The sequence below is a fragment of the Vanellus vanellus genome, assembly GCF_965231255.1.
Source record: "Vanellus vanellus genome assembly, chromosome: 18".
Classification (NCBI taxonomy): Eukaryota; Metazoa; Chordata; class Aves; order Charadriiformes; family Charadriidae; genus Vanellus; species Vanellus vanellus.
Window position 1 is genome coordinate 1,209,455 of NC_138923.1, and position 17,372 is coordinate 1,226,826.

The 17,372-nt window shown below is 57.7% G+C and overlaps 2 protein-coding genes across 3 annotated transcripts; one reads left to right on the forward strand and one right to left on the reverse strand.

The window, feature by feature from the left end:
- Positions 1 to 423: 423 nt before the first annotated feature.
- TMEM203 (transmembrane protein 203) lies at positions 424 to 1,282 on the reverse strand. Its single transcript, XM_082492789.1, has one exon. The coding sequence runs from the start codon at positions 1,178 to 1,180 to the stop codon at positions 770 to 772; it is 411 nt and encodes a 136-aa protein (XP_082348915.1). The 5' UTR covers positions 1,181 to 1,282; the 3' UTR covers positions 424 to 769.
- An 80-nt stretch (positions 1,283 to 1,362) lies between these two features.
- NDOR1 (NADPH dependent diflavin oxidoreductase 1) lies at positions 1,363 to 16,481 on the forward strand. Of its 2 annotated transcripts, XM_082492803.1 has the most exons (15): positions 1,363 to 1,374; positions 2,123 to 2,257; positions 3,236 to 3,313; positions 3,743 to 3,840; positions 4,656 to 4,754; positions 5,442 to 5,543; positions 6,038 to 6,244; positions 6,597 to 6,718; positions 7,162 to 7,382; positions 7,738 to 7,845; positions 8,582 to 8,696; positions 9,625 to 9,771; positions 10,404 to 10,522; positions 13,184 to 13,278; positions 16,289 to 16,481. In XM_082492803.1, exons 2-15 carry the CDS (start codon positions 2,123 to 2,125, stop codon positions 16,431 to 16,433), a joined length of 1,791 nt encoding a protein of 596 aa, XP_082348929.1. In that variant the 5' UTR covers positions 1,363 to 1,374; the 3' UTR covers positions 16,434 to 16,481. The 2 variants fall into 2 exon arrangements, with proteins under 2 accessions (XP_082348929.1, XP_082348930.1); XM_082492804.1 differs by lacking the exon at positions 16,289 to 16,481 and having other exon boundaries at positions 9,625 to 9,776; positions 13,184 to 13,276.
- Positions 16,482 to 17,372: the final 891 nt, after the last annotated feature.

Genomic DNA, 17,372 nt, shown 5'->3' on the forward strand with positions numbered 1-17,372 from the left:
TGTCCCCATGCCTTGCCCTCCCAACACCCCTACCTTGGTATTTAGGGAATGGATCTGAAACACAAAGTAAAAAAAAAAAAAAAGCACATTTCTGTTCAAAAATACACACACCAGTTCTCTCTGGCTCAGAGCATGGTGCCATAAAACCCTGCCAGTGCACTGAAAGCATGAAGTGCTCAGGGAAGTGAGGACAGATGGAAGTAAATGAATTTTGCTGTGGAAGCCAGCGCATCGTTACAAGCGTGGCCTCAGACAGCGCAGGGCAGGCGAGGCAGCAGCCGCAGTGCTTCTGGCTGGCAGTGGTTCGGGGTATACGAGGATATCTACAGCAACCAACCAACCTCCAGGTGATTCCTGTTCTGCAGGCAACAGTTTTAAGTACAAATGCTTTCTAGGGAAAAAGAATTTTATAAATAAAACTAATCCTTCCAAGCATTTTTATTTTAAAATAAAATAACCAGCATATCAAACAGTGCTTGCAGGGCAGGATACTTTATGGCTAACACCAAAAGCAGAGTGAACTGAAATAAAGATTCGGCACAAAAGGATCTTTCAAAGAAATACGACGCTATATATTAAGCAGCGTGCTTAATTACAGACCCTTCCTCTCATAGAACTGGACCTGTGCAACCTGCCACCTACCACTCTGTACAGAAATAAAGATGGGGAAAAGCCCAATGACTGTCACTACGGGTCCAGGTCTCCCCGGTGAGCCAGGCACATCCCCGGCCGGGGTGAGGGCAGCGATCCGGAGCCCGCTCCCTCGCCGTCAGTTCACCCGGCAGGCTCGGATCATGAGCAGCTGGAGGAGGATGAAGACGGGCGACATGATGAGCCCGTACCAGAGCTCCCGGGTGTGCTCCACCAGCTTCTGGCACAGCAGCATCTCGAAGACGAACTTGAGGCTGAGGATGGTGAGGATCCAGAAGAGCCGCAGCACGGCCAGCCGCTTCTCACCGTCCTGGAAGAGCCGCACCGAGACGATGGTGGTGAAGTAGGTGCTGAGACCGTCGGCGGCGAAGAAGGGGATGAAGACGACCCACCAGGAGAGCGCCGAGGCCTGGCCGTCCACCTTCAGGACGAGGAGCACCGAGAAGACCAGCAGGGCCAGGCCGTGCAGGAAGATCTCGAAGGTGGCGAAGCCCAACCACTGCACCAGCTCCCGCAGGGAGAACAGCATCGTCCCGACCGCCGCGGGGACATGGGCGCTGCGAGAGGGGGGGGGCGGGGGGGGAACACACACACAGAGGACACCCCCGGCGCCTCAGCCCTCGGCGGGCCTCCTCGGCGGCGCAGGCTGATGACGTTGAGGGGAGGCGTCGCCGGCTGGTGACGAGAGCGGAAGTGGCGGGATGGGGAAGGGGCACGGTGAGGGTACGGTGGGGCTTGCGGTGAGGCGGGGCTCGGGGCCGGAAGGCCGGGGGCTCGGGGCTTAGGTCCGGGGCTTAGGCGGGAGCTGGGGGCCGGGGGCCGGGGCTTAGGCGGGAGCTGGGGGCCGGGGGCTCGGGGCTCAGGTCCGGGGGCTCGGGGCTCAGGTCCGGGGCTTAGGCGGGGGCTGGGGGCTGGAGGCTGGGGGCCGGGGGCTCGGGGCTTAGGTCCGGGGCTTAGGCGGGAGCTGGGGGCCGGGGGCCGGGGGCCGGGGCTTAGGCGGGAGCTGGGGGCCGGGGGCTCGGGGCTCAGGTCCGGGGCTTAGGCGGGGGCTGGGGGCTGGGGGCCGGGGGCTCGGGGCTTAGGTCCGGGGCTTAGGCGGGAGCTGGGGGCCGGGGGCCGGGGCTTAGGCGGGAGCTGGGGGCCGGGGGCCGGGGCTTAGGCGGGAGCTGGGGACTCGGGGCTCAGGTCCGGGGCTTAGGCGGGAGCTGGGGGCCGAGGCCGAGGCCAGGAGCCAGGGCTCAGGGCTCAGGCCGGAGCCGGGGCTCGGGGCAAGGGTTTAGGCCGGAGCTGGGGGCCGGGGCTCGGGGCTGGGGTTTAGGCTGGAGCCGGGGCTCGGGGCAAGGGTTTAGGCCGGAGCTGGGGGCCGGGGCTCGGGGCTGGGGTTTAGCCCCGGCCCCGAGCCCCCGGCCCCCAGCTCCGGCCCCTGGCCCCTCATCTCCTGGTGATTTACTCTAGTTTTATCTCTTTGCAGATGGCAGAGCGGAAACTTCTCATTCTTTACGGCAGCCAAACCGGGACGGCTCAAGACACAGCCGAGAGAATTGGCAGAGGAGCCAAGCGACGGCATTTCCAGTGCCGGGTGGAGGCGCTGGACAGCTATGAGGTGGTGAGTGGTGAGGCAGAGGGGATCTCCAGGCACTTTTGGTCTTGCTTCCTCTCCACCAAGCCCATTTCTGGTGCTCGGGTATCCTCCACACTCCCTGTGACTTGCTGTATTTCATCAGACCCCTGGTTCTCTGCCCTTCCTGAGAGCAGCTTGTGATTAACGCAGCTGAAAATGTATGAAAACCGAGCAGTGACACTTGGGATAGAGTCCTGCCCTGGTTTCACCTGGGGCAGAGTTAATTTTCTTTCTAGTGGTTGCTGTGTTTGGTATGGATGGAATGTCAGTAATGTGTATTGTTTTAGTTGTTAGTAGGTGATGTTCATATTAGTCAAGAACTTTTTTCAGCTTTCCGTGGAAGCTGAGAAGGAGCACAGACAGAGCAATAGAATGGCCAATGGAATATTCTGTACCATAGACATCATGCTTGGTATATAAATGGGGTTAGCCGGGGGGCAGGCACTTGCGATTGCTGCTCAGGAAGGGGCCAATTTCACTAGTTCACCAGCTGGCAAAAATGACTTGTGTCATTATTATTATTGTTGTTATTTTCCTCTTCTGTTATTGTTCTATTAAACTGTTTTTATTTCAATCCACAAGGTTTTTTGTTTGTTTTTTTTTTTTTTCAACCCCTCCTTTTTCTCCCTCTTTTCCCTATCTGTCTTGGTGGGGGGAGACGGGGGGTGAGCGAGCAGCTGCGTGATCCTAGTTGCTGACTGGGGTTAAACCATGACAAGTCACCGTTAGATGACAGATGCTCAGCCGTACCCTGCAAGGCGAGGAGCACCAAGCAGCCGATGCTGCAGGCAGCGTGTAGGCAGCAGATGCTGCTGCAATGCCTGTAGAGGAGATTGTGTCATGCGGGGCTGCAGGTTTTATTCTGAGCATGGTCTGTCCGTGAACTTGATGTGATGTGAGCAGCCGTGTCAGGACAGCCAGGACACGCGACCTGAATGCTCCTTTCCCTGTCTGTGCCCACAGGCCAACCTCATCAATGAGCTGTTGGTGGTATTTGTGTGTGCAACCACTGGCCAGGGTGACCCACCTGACAACATGAAGGTAGGACATGCTCATGTCCATATTGCTTTTATATTCCTGGTCCAGTGACTGCATTTCTCTCTTCAAGCAGCTTGAGCAATAGTTAATTTTGGAGTGGGGAGCTTTGGAGCAGCACCAGTCACATCTTATGTTACTGATGGGACACAGGCAGGGAGCTGGTGAGGTTTCAGCAGTAAAACAGCTGAGAGGGGCCCCACCATTGCAAGAGCTGTGGGTTTGTGGAGGGCTCACAGAGCATTGTCCTCCTGGCAGGTAGCAGTGGTGGCTCCTTTCAGGGCTCGTCTCTGCTGAAGGCTGTGCTCCCCACTCTGCTGGGACTCGGTAGAGGGCAGGAGGGTCCTGGTGGGTGGGTGAGCGGGGAGCTAGGGACAGGCAGGCAGGGAAGGGTTCCTTGGCAGCAGCGTGACTCCCTGGCTGTGTCCTTTGTAGATGTTCTGGCGGTTTCTGTTCCGGAAGAACCTGCCGCCTGGTTCCCTCTGCCAGCTGGACTACGCTGTGCTGGGCCTTGGTGACTCCTCCTATCCCAAGTAAGCAGCTCTGCGGCTCCTTGCCTGCCCGCGACAGCTGCTCCTCACAGCTCCGGCTGCAGGCGAGACCGAAGTGGCTGGAGAATGAAGGGGGTAAGGGGAGGCAGAGCCTGACTCTAATGCAGCAGCTCAGATGAAATGTAGTTCCCACCAGCCTTAAAAATCCTTGCCCTACCAGCCCATGTCCCTTCTAACCCTCAGGAATTGGGCTTCTGCCTGTTTCTTTCCTCCTTGCCTGTTCAAGCAGATGCTTTGCCGCAGTGTGTCAGACATCATTTTTCAATCAGTTATTACAGCCATTCAGTTCTCTCTCTGAATTGCAGGGGAGCCTGTGCCACAGAAATTTCAGTGGACCAAGCCAACAGGCGACATGAAACAGAGTTTTAGGTGGCAGCCAGCCCCATCGGTCCTAGTTCTCTCCCAAAAGATTGTTTCCATGTGCCTGAAAGCTGTAGTGGGAGGGATGGGAGCATGCCTCAGCTCTGTGGGGCTGTGAGGGGCTAGAGGGAAGTGTTTCTCTGCCCAGGCCATAAGCTGCCCTGAAGCTTGAGCTCCCCGAATCCCTTCTGGGAAGCTGGGCACAGCCTGTGTGGCCCAGCAAGTGGCAGTCAGCTGCTTCTCTGAGCTGCCCCAGGATGGAGGCATGGGCTGGGCAGGGCACAGGGCCAGGTTGTGCTTGCTGGCTCTGGCTGGACCTGCCTCTGTGCTGCTCTGGTGTAGCCCTGGCAGTCAGTCTGTGCTGGCTCATGTAGCCAGCGCCTGCTGTCCTGCTGGAGCAGCCCTGCCCTCTGCAGCTGTGCTTATTCTCTACTTAGGTTCAATTTTGTTGCGAAGAAACTGCACAAACGGGTGCTACAGCTTGGGGGCAACCCGCTGCTCCCAGTGGCATTGGGAGATGACCAGCATGACTTGGGGTAAGAGCCTACTGGAGGGGTGACAGGGGGCGAGCCCTGGAGTGCACTACAATTTTGTCCTCGCGCTGATGGCAGGGCTGTGTATGCTTTACCCCAGCCTCAGGGACAGCAGCATGCTGCTCCCACCATGGGTCTGCTGTTGTTCCCCAGACATGGCCAGCAGCCTCCTGCTGCTCTTTGTGAATGTGCTAGTCTCTGCTTATAATTCTCTTGTGCCAGGACCTGGGTCACTTGCTTCTCCAGGGTGTCCCACAACCCCCAGCATGTGCCAACATCTCTTGGCTCTGCCCCACTCCTGTTCAGATCAGGGGATGGCTGTGTCACACAGCCGCGTACCTGTAGGTGTTACAGCAGCCTGAGCTGTGCTGCTGCTCTTGCACAGGGTAGAGGCTGTGTGTGGCTCGGCGGGGTCAGTGACTGCCACTCACTGGGCTCGGGGGGTTGGTTGTTCTGTTCAGACATCAGTGGTTGTGCCCTGGAGAGCTTAGAATGAGGCTGAGACATGTTTCCAAACCTGAAGCTGGAAGGGAATGGCATGGAGCAGCTGCCTGTGCTGTGGAAGGGGAGCTGAGGTGGTTTTCCAGGGGCAGCTCAGCATTGTCTGGATGCATGGTAGTAGCACTTGAGCACAGGGGGATGGATGGGGAGTTCACAGCTTTGCTGCAGCCCGAATCTTCCCCCTTGCAGACCAGATGCAGTGGTCGATCCATGGCTCCTGGCCTTATGGGACAAGATCCTCACCTTGTATCCTCTCCCTCCTGGCCTTGAGATCATCAGTCCAGATGTACGGTGAGTGCAGAGGGTAGGCAGGGATTGCTGGAGCTGTCTGGTGTGAAATGCCATGCTTTCTTGGCTCTTCTCCAGGGTAGAGATATGCCCTGCTTTGGCCAGGAAGCCTTCCCACACAGCTGCTGTCCCAAGTATCCCTGGGACTTTGGCCACAGGTGGCCCGTCGCTCTCTGGATGGTGTGCCCCTTGTCCCCTGGGTGTGTGTGTCAGCTGCCCCAGCAGGGTTCTGCCCCTCTTGCTGTTCTGATGCACCTCTGCCCCTGGCAGACCTGCCGAGTATATGTGCCCAGCCATCCTCCCTCTCCCTGCTCTGGAGCCTTTGGGATCTCATCCTGGCAGTCTGCATTGCATTTCTTTACCACAGGCCAGCTTCAGGGGACAGGGACGATGGGTGGGAGACTTCAGGTGTCTCCCTGCCTCCAGCCTCTAGCGTTATGGCAGCGGAGGAGCTGTGACATGGAGGTAACCATGTTGCATTGCTGTCCTCCCCACAGCCTGCCCCCAAAATACACACTGCACTACCTGGCTGAGGACTCCCCGCACCCCGATGGTGGCCTGCTCCAGCCGACAGCACCCAGGGCTGTTCCCTCTGAGCTGCATCCCTTCGCTGCCCAGATGGTGTCAAATCAGCGGGTCACAGCAGAATCCCATTTCCAGGATGTCCGGCTGATCGAGTTCGATGTCACAGGCTCGGGGATCACGTGAGCATTTTCCTGACTCCCCCAAAGCCTTGCTGTGTGGAATCGGGTGTCCTGTAACCCGCCTTCCTCTTTCACTCCCCTTCTTCAGTAATATCTGAGGCTGCAGCCTCGCAGACGTAGTCCCTGCTGCACTGTCCCCCTCCATGACAAAGCCAGGGGTATGTGGCAATGTGGGTTCTGCTTATGGACCAGCTCTCTTTGTTTTGTCAGCTTAGAGAGCACAACGTTAGTGACACTGGAAATTTGGCTGAGCTGTGGCCTCTGCCCTGGTGCGGGTGGTGATCGGGCCAGTGGTGCTGTGTCCATGGGGCTCCCTTGTGGCTGCGCTCGGCAGGTCCCACTGTATCTGCAGGTTCAGCGCGGGGGACGTGGTGATGATCCAGCCCCAGAACTGCCCCGATGATGTGCAGCAGTTCTGCCAGCTCCTGCGCCTGGAACCAGACAAACGCTTCGTGCTGAAGCCCACAGAGCCTGGTAGGTCCTGCCCACTGCTCCTTTCCCACCCTGCTGGGACAGGGCAGCCCCCTGAGCTCTGGCCTAGCCTGGAGCTCTGCTTTTCCTTTGCCTTAGACCCAGGAGCTGGGAGTGGCTGATGGATACAGGACCTCTCCTGGTCTCACAGCATGGGGGCTCTCCTTCCCTCCTGGCACTCTGCGTGTGTGGGTCCTGCATTAGGGCCAGTGCCAGTGGAAGGAACCCAGCAGTGTCCAGCCTGCACCCATGCCTTGTGTCTTTGCAGCCCCCAGCTCAGAGCGTGGAGGAACCTGCAGCCTCCCCAGCCCAAGACCCCAGTTGGGTTGCTCTCACTGCCGCCCCATCCTGGGGGGTACCGGAGCTGTGGGGACAGCAGGCGGGCTGTGCTCAGGTGTCCTGCCCCGGTGCTGGCACTGAGCTCTCCCTGCTGCCTTGCCTGGCAGGTACATCCCTCCCTGCCCTCTTGCCGCAGCCCTGCACTATCCGGTACCTGATCACCCACTACCTGGACATCTCCTGCGTGCCACGGCGCTCCTTCTTTGAGCTGTTGTCCTACTTCTCTACAAACGAGCTGGAGCGGGAGAAGCTGCAGGAGTTCAGCTCTGCACAGGGCCAGGAAGAGCTGTACAGCTACTGCAACCGGCCCCGCAGGACCACTCTCGAGGTAGGGCTGGGGGAACGTGGCAAACCTGCTCTGTGAGGGTTGTGCTGTGGCATAAAGCACCCGGGCAGATGATGAGTCATAATTTCTTAGCTGAGGAATTTAATCTACTTTACACACTTCCTGGAGTGCCCTTGGATTTCCACTGGTGGTTAAGACCTACTCCGAATCCTTTTGGGCTCTGTGGTGGGCCCTGTGCTGCAGCCTGGGGGTGAGGGGAGGGTAGTGGGATGGGGCAGTTGGTGCCTTTGGTCAAGGGCAGCGTGGCGTAGCAGCATGGCACAGCCTGTGCTGCCCTGAGAAGCAGGCAGGCTGCCTCTTGGGGTGCACTGGGTCTCACCCTCCCTTGGCTTTGCAGGCCCTCTGGGATTTCCCTCACACCACGTGTGCCATTCCTCCTGACTACCTGCTGGACCTCATCCCTCGCATCAGACCCCGCGCCTTCTCCATCGCCTCCTCCATGCTGGTAAAAGCTCAGCCTGTTTCAGCCTCGTGTCAGGCTCTGGGCAGAAGGTCTGGTAGGGCCAGAGCTGGCCATTGGTGCTGTGCATGCTGCAGATGTTCAGGCTGTACTCCAGGCCCTCTGAGCACCCATGGCCCACCCAAACCCCGGCTCTGCTGTGAGCATGTGGCAGGCTAATGTGCTGGATGTTAACCCCAGGGCTGTGCCAGCCTTCGTATTAGGACACTTGCCCTCCTGCAGCCCTGCAAGTGCTGGGGGTGGCCCAGTGCACTGCAGAGGTCTGGTGTCCTTCTTGCAGGGAGCGTGTGATGTGGTGCCACTGAGGCTGCGAGCAGCCCTGGGTGGTGTAGCTGTGGGAAGGGGGAGTGCTGCTTCCTGCTGCTGCCGGGAGGTGGCAGTGGGACCTGGCCCGGGTGGCTTGGCAGATGTCAGCCCTTATACGTGTGGCGTTTGCCCTCCATGGGGACCTCAAGGGTTGGACAGTCTGTCACTGTTGCCAGCTGTACAGAGCACTCCCGCAGCTGTGCTTCTCTGGGAAGAAAACCTTCCACACTGGAAAGGTTTTGGGCAAGGCGTGCTCCATTCTGTGTCCCAAGTAGCTGTTTCAGGCTAGGACAAGTGTTGCAGATGCCCTGGCAGGAGCTGGGCACAGGCTTTGTCACTGGAGGAGACACTGGGCTCTTCTTGCAGAGCCATGCTGGGTGTCTTCTCATTTCTGATGGTTCCTGTCTGGACACAGGCTCACCCTGACCGGATCCAGATCCTCATGGCAGTAGTGCGGTACAAGACGCGGCTCAGCAAACCCCGCCGTGGTCTCTGCTCTACCTGGTTAGCTTCTCTTGACCCAGAGCAAGGTAATTGCTTGGACTCTGCAAGAACCCTGTGTGCTTGCCACAGCACACAGAACAGATCCCATGGGACCATGGTGGAGCTGTGCATGCTGGCCACATGCTGCAGCTGCTTGGAGCACCACCACCACGGGGAGCTGGAGCACACTGGCTTGGCAAGACAGGCTGAACTCAGAGTAGCCATCTTTGCTCCCATCCTCTTCAGGGCATGACGTGCTTCACGAGCTTGCCCTGAGCACCCTGAGCTCCTGGTTTTCTGCCAGCTGCTCGACCCTCCTGCTCCCAGCACCAGCATGCCTTGCTGTCCCACTGGTAGCACTCTGACTGCTGGAAACGTCCATCCCTGCAGCACCAGTGCTGGGAAAGATGGTCCTTCCTTTGAGCACATCCACCCTGTCCTGTGAAGCCTGTGTGTGCTGCTCATCTGCTCTAACCACTAAACCCCTCCAGCTGGGTCCCCAAGCACATGTGACAAGCTCACGGAGTCTCCCTGCTGTATGGTGGTTCAGAATTGTTTTGTATGATTCTAGGGCAAGACTGGGGCTTCTCTGAGTACCTAGATGGGGATCTTCACCCCTCCTCTGGCTGCCAGAGGAGGCAAGTTTGGCCCTCCCTTACTTAACAGCCAGGTTGAGATCTCTGCTTGCCTCCACCACTGTCTTCCCTGGCACCAGCTGTGTGAGGAGAAGGCTGTCCCACAGCTCTTGCCTTGCTCTGCTGTTCACTCAGGTGCTTGCAGGGACCGTGATGAGACAGCTGAAGCACTTTTCATACACATATCGTGCGCCAGCAGTACCAGGGGTGCCTTGGTGCTGGGGTGGTGGTAAGCTAGGTGCTTCCATCCTGGAAGAGGTGGATGCCCAGCTGGCCCTCTGCAGGGTGTCGTGGGTGCAGCAGTGGTGGGGTGATGCTAGTCAGTCTGTTTGTTTTGTAGGTGATGTTAGGGTCCCTCTTTGGGTGAAGAAAGGAGGAATGAAGTTCCCAGCTGACCCTGACACCCCTGTGATCATGATTGGCCCTGGCACAGGGGTAGCACCTTTCCGAGCAGCGATACAGGAGCGGGTGGCACAAGGACGTAGAGGTGAGGTATGGTCCTGGGAGGGACTTGGGATGCCCCTTGCTGCAGGCGGGTCTGTATTCAGCATATGGGAAGGACTGGGGGCTCCTGAGGGTTTGGACAGGCCCAGGCTTTGCTGTACTTGAGTAGTAGCAAGCTGGGCTCTGGGGCAGGTGAGGACCAGAGCCTGGTGTGTACAACCTGTGTGGTTATTTACAGGCTGTGCTGCAAGGCTGCTCCTTGGGTCAGGGCAGGGCTCTGCAGAGGCTATTTCTTGGCTCTCTGTGACTGGAGATGGGTTGTTAAACTCGTCTTCTGTTGCACAAGGAGTCATGTCTCTGCCCTTGTCCCATCCTTATTTCACTGGCTCAGCTGTGAGTCTGAGCAGGAAGCTGAGGTTGGTCAAGGGGAACAGGCAGCCAGGAGGGCTCTTCTTGCCCTATCTGCCCCTGCCTTCTGCTTTCACAGCACACAGGGGCCTCTGGTTGCCACAAGCCACCTGGCTTAATGGTCACACAGTTCCTGAGTCTTCCTGGCCCTTCCAGGTCAGGGCTGTCAGCCAGGCCTCTGCTGCAGGTCCTATGAGCATCAGTGGCCCCAGCATTCACAGGGCATTTAGTCCACCCAGCACAACCCTTCTGGTTTGCTCTCTGCAGGGAACTGCTTGTTCTTTGGCTGCCGCCAGAAATCCAAGGACTTTTACTGCCAGGCGGAGTGGGAAGAGCTGGTGACAAAGGGCTTCCTGACACTCTTCACAGCCTTCTCCAGGGACCAGGTTAGTTCCCAGAGGAGGAGAGTGGATACAGAAACATATCAGGCAGCACTGATGGGACTCGTTTCTGGCCCCCGTACCTGTTGCAATGGTCTGCAAAGGGCCTGGTGGGGTGGCACAGTGGTCACCTCGCTCCCCAGCGCCACCTTGGTACTGGCCGGGATCCCCACCAGCACTGCAGTGTTGCTGCCCAGTTGGGACGTGTCTGGCTGAGTTGATCTAGAAAGGTTGCTGGGACGGGGCTGGCGAGAGCTGGAGCAGATAAGGTGTTAGGCAGCTTTGTTTGGCTGGAGCATGTGAGTGATAAAAGGCTCCCAAGCCTCTTGGGGGGGATCACCAGGCAATAACCTTTCTTGCTTGAATGCCACCCTCCCCACCGTGTCCCTCTGATCACTGGCTGAAGCTGAGGAGCTTGGCCTCCATGCCAGCTCTCCCCAAGCCTCAGCCTTGCAGGAGAAAGCTCCCCGGAGGTACAAGCACCCCCACAACTCAGCCCCTCACTTTGCTTCCTTATTTCCCAGGCAGTGTCTTTGCTGTGCAGCTCTCAGCCCCTCTCTGGGCTGCAGGGCGTTTTATGTTGCCAGAGAGGCTCTGTGAGCTGAGGCTCTGTTTCACTGCCTTGCCCTGTCCCTTGATGGCACTGAAAGCTCAGCCTGCCTTTGAAATAGAGAGATCTGATTAAAAGGGTCAGTGAGAATGGGTATTTCTAGGTAGCTCAGCTGCACCAGTCCTTTTCTCCTGGCTGTGTGCATTGCACTGACATGAAGCCAGCATCTTTTATCAGTCACTTGTAAGGCATGAGTTGAATGCCTCTGTGAAGGCTTTCCAACTCTTTAATGAACAGGAACAGCACTGCAGAGGTTTATCGGATGACCACTCTGCCTTTTTTCTGGTGGCTTACACAGTGAAGGGGGGACCTGCTGCTTCCCAAATCTGGAGAGCAGCTCCAGAGCCTCCTCCTGCTGTTGCAGACTCTGGAGGGATGGGACTTGCATTGAAGTGTGCCTTCTGGCCTCCCTTCTGTGCCTGCTTCGTGTGGCAAAGCAGTTTCTCTTGAGGGTCTTTTGCTACCAAGTCCTTAAAGTGACGCAATAGGGAGGCGAGTGGAAGCACAGCCAGGTAAAATGCGCTGCATTGGGCCATTGTACTTGTGGCTGTAGGAGATGCCACAGCTGTTAACTTATCAAAAAGTTTGTTTTCAAAGAGTCAGCAGGAGCTGGGATGCTCCACAGCTGAGCAGGATTTCCCTTTTCCCTCTGGAAGATCCCCTTTGCAGTGACCTTCTGCCACATAACGTCTGCCCCATGGTGCAGACTGATTGATCCCAGCCTAATGCGGCTGTTGCTAATTCTCAGCAGGATGCCCTGGGGTTTAGCCGAGACATCGTGACCCGAGTTTGTCACTGGGGTGTTCTGGTTTCTAGGTAGCTGCAGGTCCTTAAATGACCCACTCAGAGCCCCAGCCTCCACAGCAGAGCCTCTGTCAGCACTTAGCTGATTAATGTTAATGATGCTGAAGCTGAGCTACCAGCTGGCTGTGTTGGTGCTTGCAACAGGCTTGCTTACTTCCTCCATCGCCGGCAGCCGGGTCGGAGCAGTGGAGCTGTGCCTGGGGGTGACCTGACTCCAGCGCAGTACAACCAGTGGAGCCGCGTGGGACCCGCTGATGTGCGGTGATCAGCTCTTGTGACAGCCGGGGCTGGGGATTGTTCCCACGCATGCCTCCAAACTGCAGCGCTCAGGGAGCCTGAGACGAAGCAAGAGCCTTGTTGCCTTTGGGGCTGGACGGGAGGGAGGAGGACGTGGGGAGGAGGCTGCGCCTGCGGCTCAGCTCACCGCTGTGCAGAGCCCAGCGTGGTGGAACACGCGGCAGAGGGCCTGGCCTCCATCACACTGTCACCTTTGTCATGGAGGAGCTGTCTGGGCCAGCAGTGAATTCAGGCACGTTGGCAATGGTGTACCTCTTGGGCAGAAGCCAGAGCCGTAGGCAGTTGCTTGGATGTGTGAAGTCTTGTGAATTAACCCTTTGGGAGCTCTCCTCAGTTGAGCTATACTGTCCCAAAAGCCAGTCGTATCCAGTCCCTAAGCACAGTGGAGGGGCAGGGAGTGGGACCACGGCTGTCTGTCCAAGCTTTCTGCCCTTCCAAGCTGTTTCAGGCCTCCAGCAGGTGACAGGGCTGGGACCAGCAGCCAGGGGTGTGGGGAAGGGTCTCTGCCCTGCGGCAGCCCTGGCACAGGGGGGCCACCAAGCTTCCTCTGCCCATGATGGGAGAGCAGAGGGCAGGAGGGGAGCCCTCAAAGGCACTCCCCAGCTCATGGCCCTGGCGGTTCACCGGAGCTGGAGCAGGCAGGGGTCAGCCAAAGCATTTAGGGGCTCCTTGGAGTGCGTTCCTCCTTGAAGCTGCAGCTGCTGCACCTGTCTCCCTCCAACCCATCCCAGTGCACTGACATGAGGTGTGGGGATCCCCTTCCTTGTGTGAGAATTGATCCAACTGCTTCTCCCAGTGCTCCCTGCTCGGGGGGGGGGGGGGGGGGGGGGGCTGTGCTGCCCCAAACTCTCGAAAACAGTCCCCGCGAACAGACCCCAGGGGCCAGGCAGGCGTGCTGGAGCTGGGGCTGGGGCTGCTGCCAGGGCTGGTGGGCTCAGCACCGTGTTTCCCTGCAGGAGGAGAAGGTTTATGTTCAGCACCGCATCCAGGAGAACCGAAGGCTGGTGTGGGAGCTGCTGAGCAGGGGGAGTGCTCATGTCTACCTGGCTGGGTGAGTGAGTGGTCCCCGTGCATGGATTGGGGCAACGGGGCTGCACGTCACTGTGTCTGCGTTCCCTTGGCTCAGCCTCCAGAGTGAGCACACCCTGCACCCTGGCAGGTCTCTGGGGGCTGTACTGACCGCTGCAGAAGGACCAGCTCGTTCATTCTCTCCGTACATCCTGCTCTGCAAGCCTCTCAGGGCTGTTTCTCATCTACCCTGTGCTCTGGTTAGGAGGGGCAGAGCTGGCACCATGGTAAAGGTGCTTCAGCTGACCCCCATGTGCCCATCCCTCCAACTGCCAGCACCCATGACCAGTGTCACCTGAAAGTGGGCTGCCTGGCCTCTGACCTATGGCAAATCCATACATGGGAGAGCCCTGGCCTCTCTCCACACTCCTCCCTTCCAGTGGGGCCTGGTGAAACCAGAGAAAAAGACTTGTGTGGTTCCTGTGGCTGCTGGGGTAGGCAGGACGCTTTTAAAGTACAATATACCAGGGCTCCACTGGTGCTGGGGCTTGTGAGCAGCAGCTTTTGTGACCCTTGGCACATTCTGGCTGGCTCTTCACACCCAAAACTGCCTTCCCGGAGAAGGGATGAGTCGCATCACGCTGTAGCCTGCCTCCTTTGACAGCACGGTTGTTCACCTTAAGCTGCTTGGAAATCTCAAACAGTGGGCCAAAAGTGGGGTCTGGCCTTTGGAGGCAGAGCGTCTGCAGCTCCATGGCTCTGTGGCTGTTTTCCTGCGCAAAGACCTTAAACTGCTTGCCCTTGTCGCTGCCTCTATGGCTGGGAGGAGGCTGCTCACCCGCTGCCCGGGGTGAGCGTTGTGAAATGCTTTGGGCTCCTTGAGCTGGCAAGAGGCTGGTGATGGTGTTTGTCGTGCACCCCGTGACCTGGTAAGCACTGTGCAAACCCGTGCCTTGCTGTCGACACGAGCAGAAATTGCAGGAGGCTCTTTCCTGCCTGTCCCGCACGAGAGCAGGAACTTCCTTGGTGCCTCGCAGGGTGAGACTGGCCTCACTGCATTCCTGGGAGAAGGAGATTTTTGTTTACTGCCCGGGAAGCAGAGGCCAGGCCACCCACCACTCTGTCATTCACTACTGCACCAGCGCTGCCACCTGGTGTGGCGTGCCTCGCTGCATCACGGGGCTTTCTGGGGCACTTACCCCAAACCGGTGATTCTGGCCTATGGATTTGGGGTTCAGGTTTGGTTTCCTCCATCAAGCTGCACTTGGGACTTGGGGTTGTGCCTCCATCCACAGCCCAAATGCTGAGACAGTTGGGCAGCTGTTGGATGACCACTGGGCATGGTGTCCTGATGACTCTGTCCTTTCCTTCTTCCATCCTCTTTGCTACTTTCTGGTGCTGATGGAGACACCCTGGGGCTGCCAAAAAAGGATCAATGTCTTGGAAAGAGCAAGGCTCGCACAGCTCTACCCATTGCAGGATTTTGGGATGGTGTTGTGGACGTCGGTGTTGTTCCAAGACCCATCTCACTGGGGTTTTCATCCCTGGCACGAGGCGGTCCTCAGTGCTGATGAGGCAGGTGGCATCCAAGTGCCTTATCCTCCTTGTACAAGTAGCATCTGTCCTGTTTGCTGTGGGCGCTTGCTCACCCCTCCTGAACAGCCCACTGCGTGCGAAGACACCCAGGGTCACAGTGTCCCTCCCTGGCCCACAGACTCTGAACTGCCAGTGGGGTGCCAAACGGAAAGGTGCAGGTGAGGTAGCCTGAAAATGGCCTTTCCTTCCCCTAAAAACAGTATTCACAGTTTCAGCCGTGCTAGGAGAAAGATGGGGAAAGTGGATCCTGGGCTGTGTGTCCCTGAGCAGTGGCCCTGGGCCATGCAGCACAGTGTGTCTGACTTCCCGGGGCCGTGCTGGCTAGGACAGGGTCTGGGGAGCCAGGGCTGTACCTTCTCTCTGGTTGTGCCCAGCTTATCTCGCCCAGGGGCATAAAGGTTGAAAATGTTGCTCTTCTTCTGCAAAAAATAGATATTTGACATGTTTTCCATCACAAGCCTAGCTACATTATCTTGCACTTGCATATCACTGCCTGACTCAGAAACGATACGACTCTTCCAAAAAAAGAAGACCTCCTTTCTGTGTATTTTGGGATGTTAATCAGCTTCAAACGCAAGTCAGAATTCTGCCTTGTTCTTGGGAAACAGCAAGGACATTGCCAGATGCTCGTGCCAATTGGAGCAGCCTGGGAAATTTTTTATTAGATGTTTTTTTTCGTCGCACAGTCAGTTCATCAAATGAAACTCTCTCCAGGAAAAAGTCTGAATTTCTTATTTCCCATAAGAGATAATTGCACTTGGAAGTGTTGAATCTTATTCGGGTATTTTCTACACAGGAGCTTGTGTTTTCCTCACCATTTCTCTTATTTTGAGGGTTGAGCTGGTTTTGGTTACAAATGTCACCTTTAAAACAATCATTTCAGGTTTCTTGAAAGGAGGCAGCGGATGGACGGAAACAGCTGCTCCTTCACAGCAGTCGTCTTACCCAGCTCAGGATCAGACATGTTTTCCATCGAATGTTTCCCCTGAGATGAAAGGACAGTTTCCTGCCCTCCTGCTGATAAATTACGACTCGTGCATTTTCCCCGTGTCCCTCTAATGAGGGTGATGGGAAATGGAGCAATACAAGGGCTGGAGTTAAGGCTGCCGAGCTGCAATGCTCCTTCACCAGGGACTGGGTACCGGGGCCACGTCTTTCCCTGCAATGCCAGTGCTTTTTAAGCTCTGTGTGGATAACGGCGCAGCTCTCTAGGGAGTGGTACGAGCTGCCTCCCAAAGCCCGTCATTTATCCAGTGCCGGGCAGCCTGTGTTGCAGGGTGAAGCAGGTTCCCACTGCCCTGGTGCAGCAGCAGCCCACACTGTGTACCAGGGGCATGGGCTTGGCTGCAGGGACCACTGTGCCGCCGATGGGCTGCCTCGCCAGAGCTCTGGGGCTGCAGATATGTCCTTGTTTTTTCCTACTTGCTCTCCATCGTGCTGCCTACTCTCTGTTCCAGGAATGCCAAGCAGATGCCAGCGGCGGTGGCTGAAGCCCTGCAGTCGGTGTTGCAGCTGGAAGGTGGCCTGTCACCCTCCGAAGCAGAGGAGCATTTAACAGCCCTGGAACGGTCCCAGCGCTTCCAGTCTGAAACCTGGTCGTAAGCCTGGCTCCCTGCCTCCCCTTCCCCGTGAACTCTGCCTGAATAAAGGAGCCAGCAAAATGATCCACCCCTGGCATCATCCTTGGGCTGAGATTATACCAGCCAGGACGGGGGCCTGGCAAAGGGGGTGGATTTACCCAGCCAGCCCTTCCCTGATGGCAGCAGGGCCGTGGCGGGCAGGGGAACCCCTCTCCTGGGGGTGTGGATTTGGGTGGGTAAAGCCTGGCTGCCTGTGCCCGCACCCCAGCAGAGCGGAGGTGAGAAGTGTCTGTGGTGGGATGCTGCTGGCTGGCTCCTGCGTGGGACCGAGCTGCTGTTCCGTGTGCTCCAGCTCCTGGGGTCCCCGTGCTGAGTAAGCAGCACCCACGGGCATTGCTAGAGCTACGGCCTTGGCAGCGGCCGTTGTTTGGGGTAGGACCTAGAGGAAGTGAGCTGTTGCATGGGAGTCCCTCCACCCTGGCATTAGTCAGCGGCAGCGGCGCTTGCTGCAGGAGGCTGCCTTGACAGACCTGTTCCCCCTGTCTCCAGTGACTGAGGCCAGCGGGGATGGGTGCAGGAGGAGGCTTCTATCCCTCTTGTCTCTGCTGCCAATTTGTCTTCTGGAGCCTGCTTGATGACGAGGTTTGAGCTCCCCGAGTTCCAGTTCCTATTGAGTTAGCCCATTCCCTCAGCACCTGCTCTGCTGGACCCATCCTCCACCCCATCCCGGGAGCTGCTTCCAGCAGGGCTGGGCGAGCCGGTGGCCTCCAGCCCTTTCCCCAGCAGCTTCGGGGCTGTGTGCCCTCCTGGCCCTGCCCGTGCCCCAGTGGGGCCAGTGCCACCACCTTCCTGCCCAAGTTCAGTGAACTCGGTGCCACTGTGTAAATAGCAATTAGGGCCCAGGGTGTGAATCAGCCGGCGACAGTCCCTGGGAGCACGCTGGGACAGGAAGGGACAGCAG

Bases quoted from the DNA above. Each gene is read 5' to 3' on its own strand.
- TMEM203 (XM_082492789.1), bottom strand. From the start codon at position 1,180: ATGCTGTTCTCCCTGCGGGAGCTGGTGCAGTGGTTGGGCTTCGCCACC.
- NDOR1 (XM_082492803.1), top strand. From the start codon at position 2,123: ATGGCAGAGCGGAAACTTCTCATTCTTTACGGCAGCCAAACCGGGACG. The intron at 6,719-7,161 runs GTAGGTCCTGCC...CTTGCCTGGCAG, and splicing joins GCTGAAGCCCACAGAGCCTG to GTACATCCCTCCCTGCCCTC. The intron at 13,279-16,288 runs GTGAGTGAGTGG...TCTCTGTTCCAG, and splicing joins GCTCATGTCTACCTGGCTGG to GAATGCCAAGCAGATGCCAG.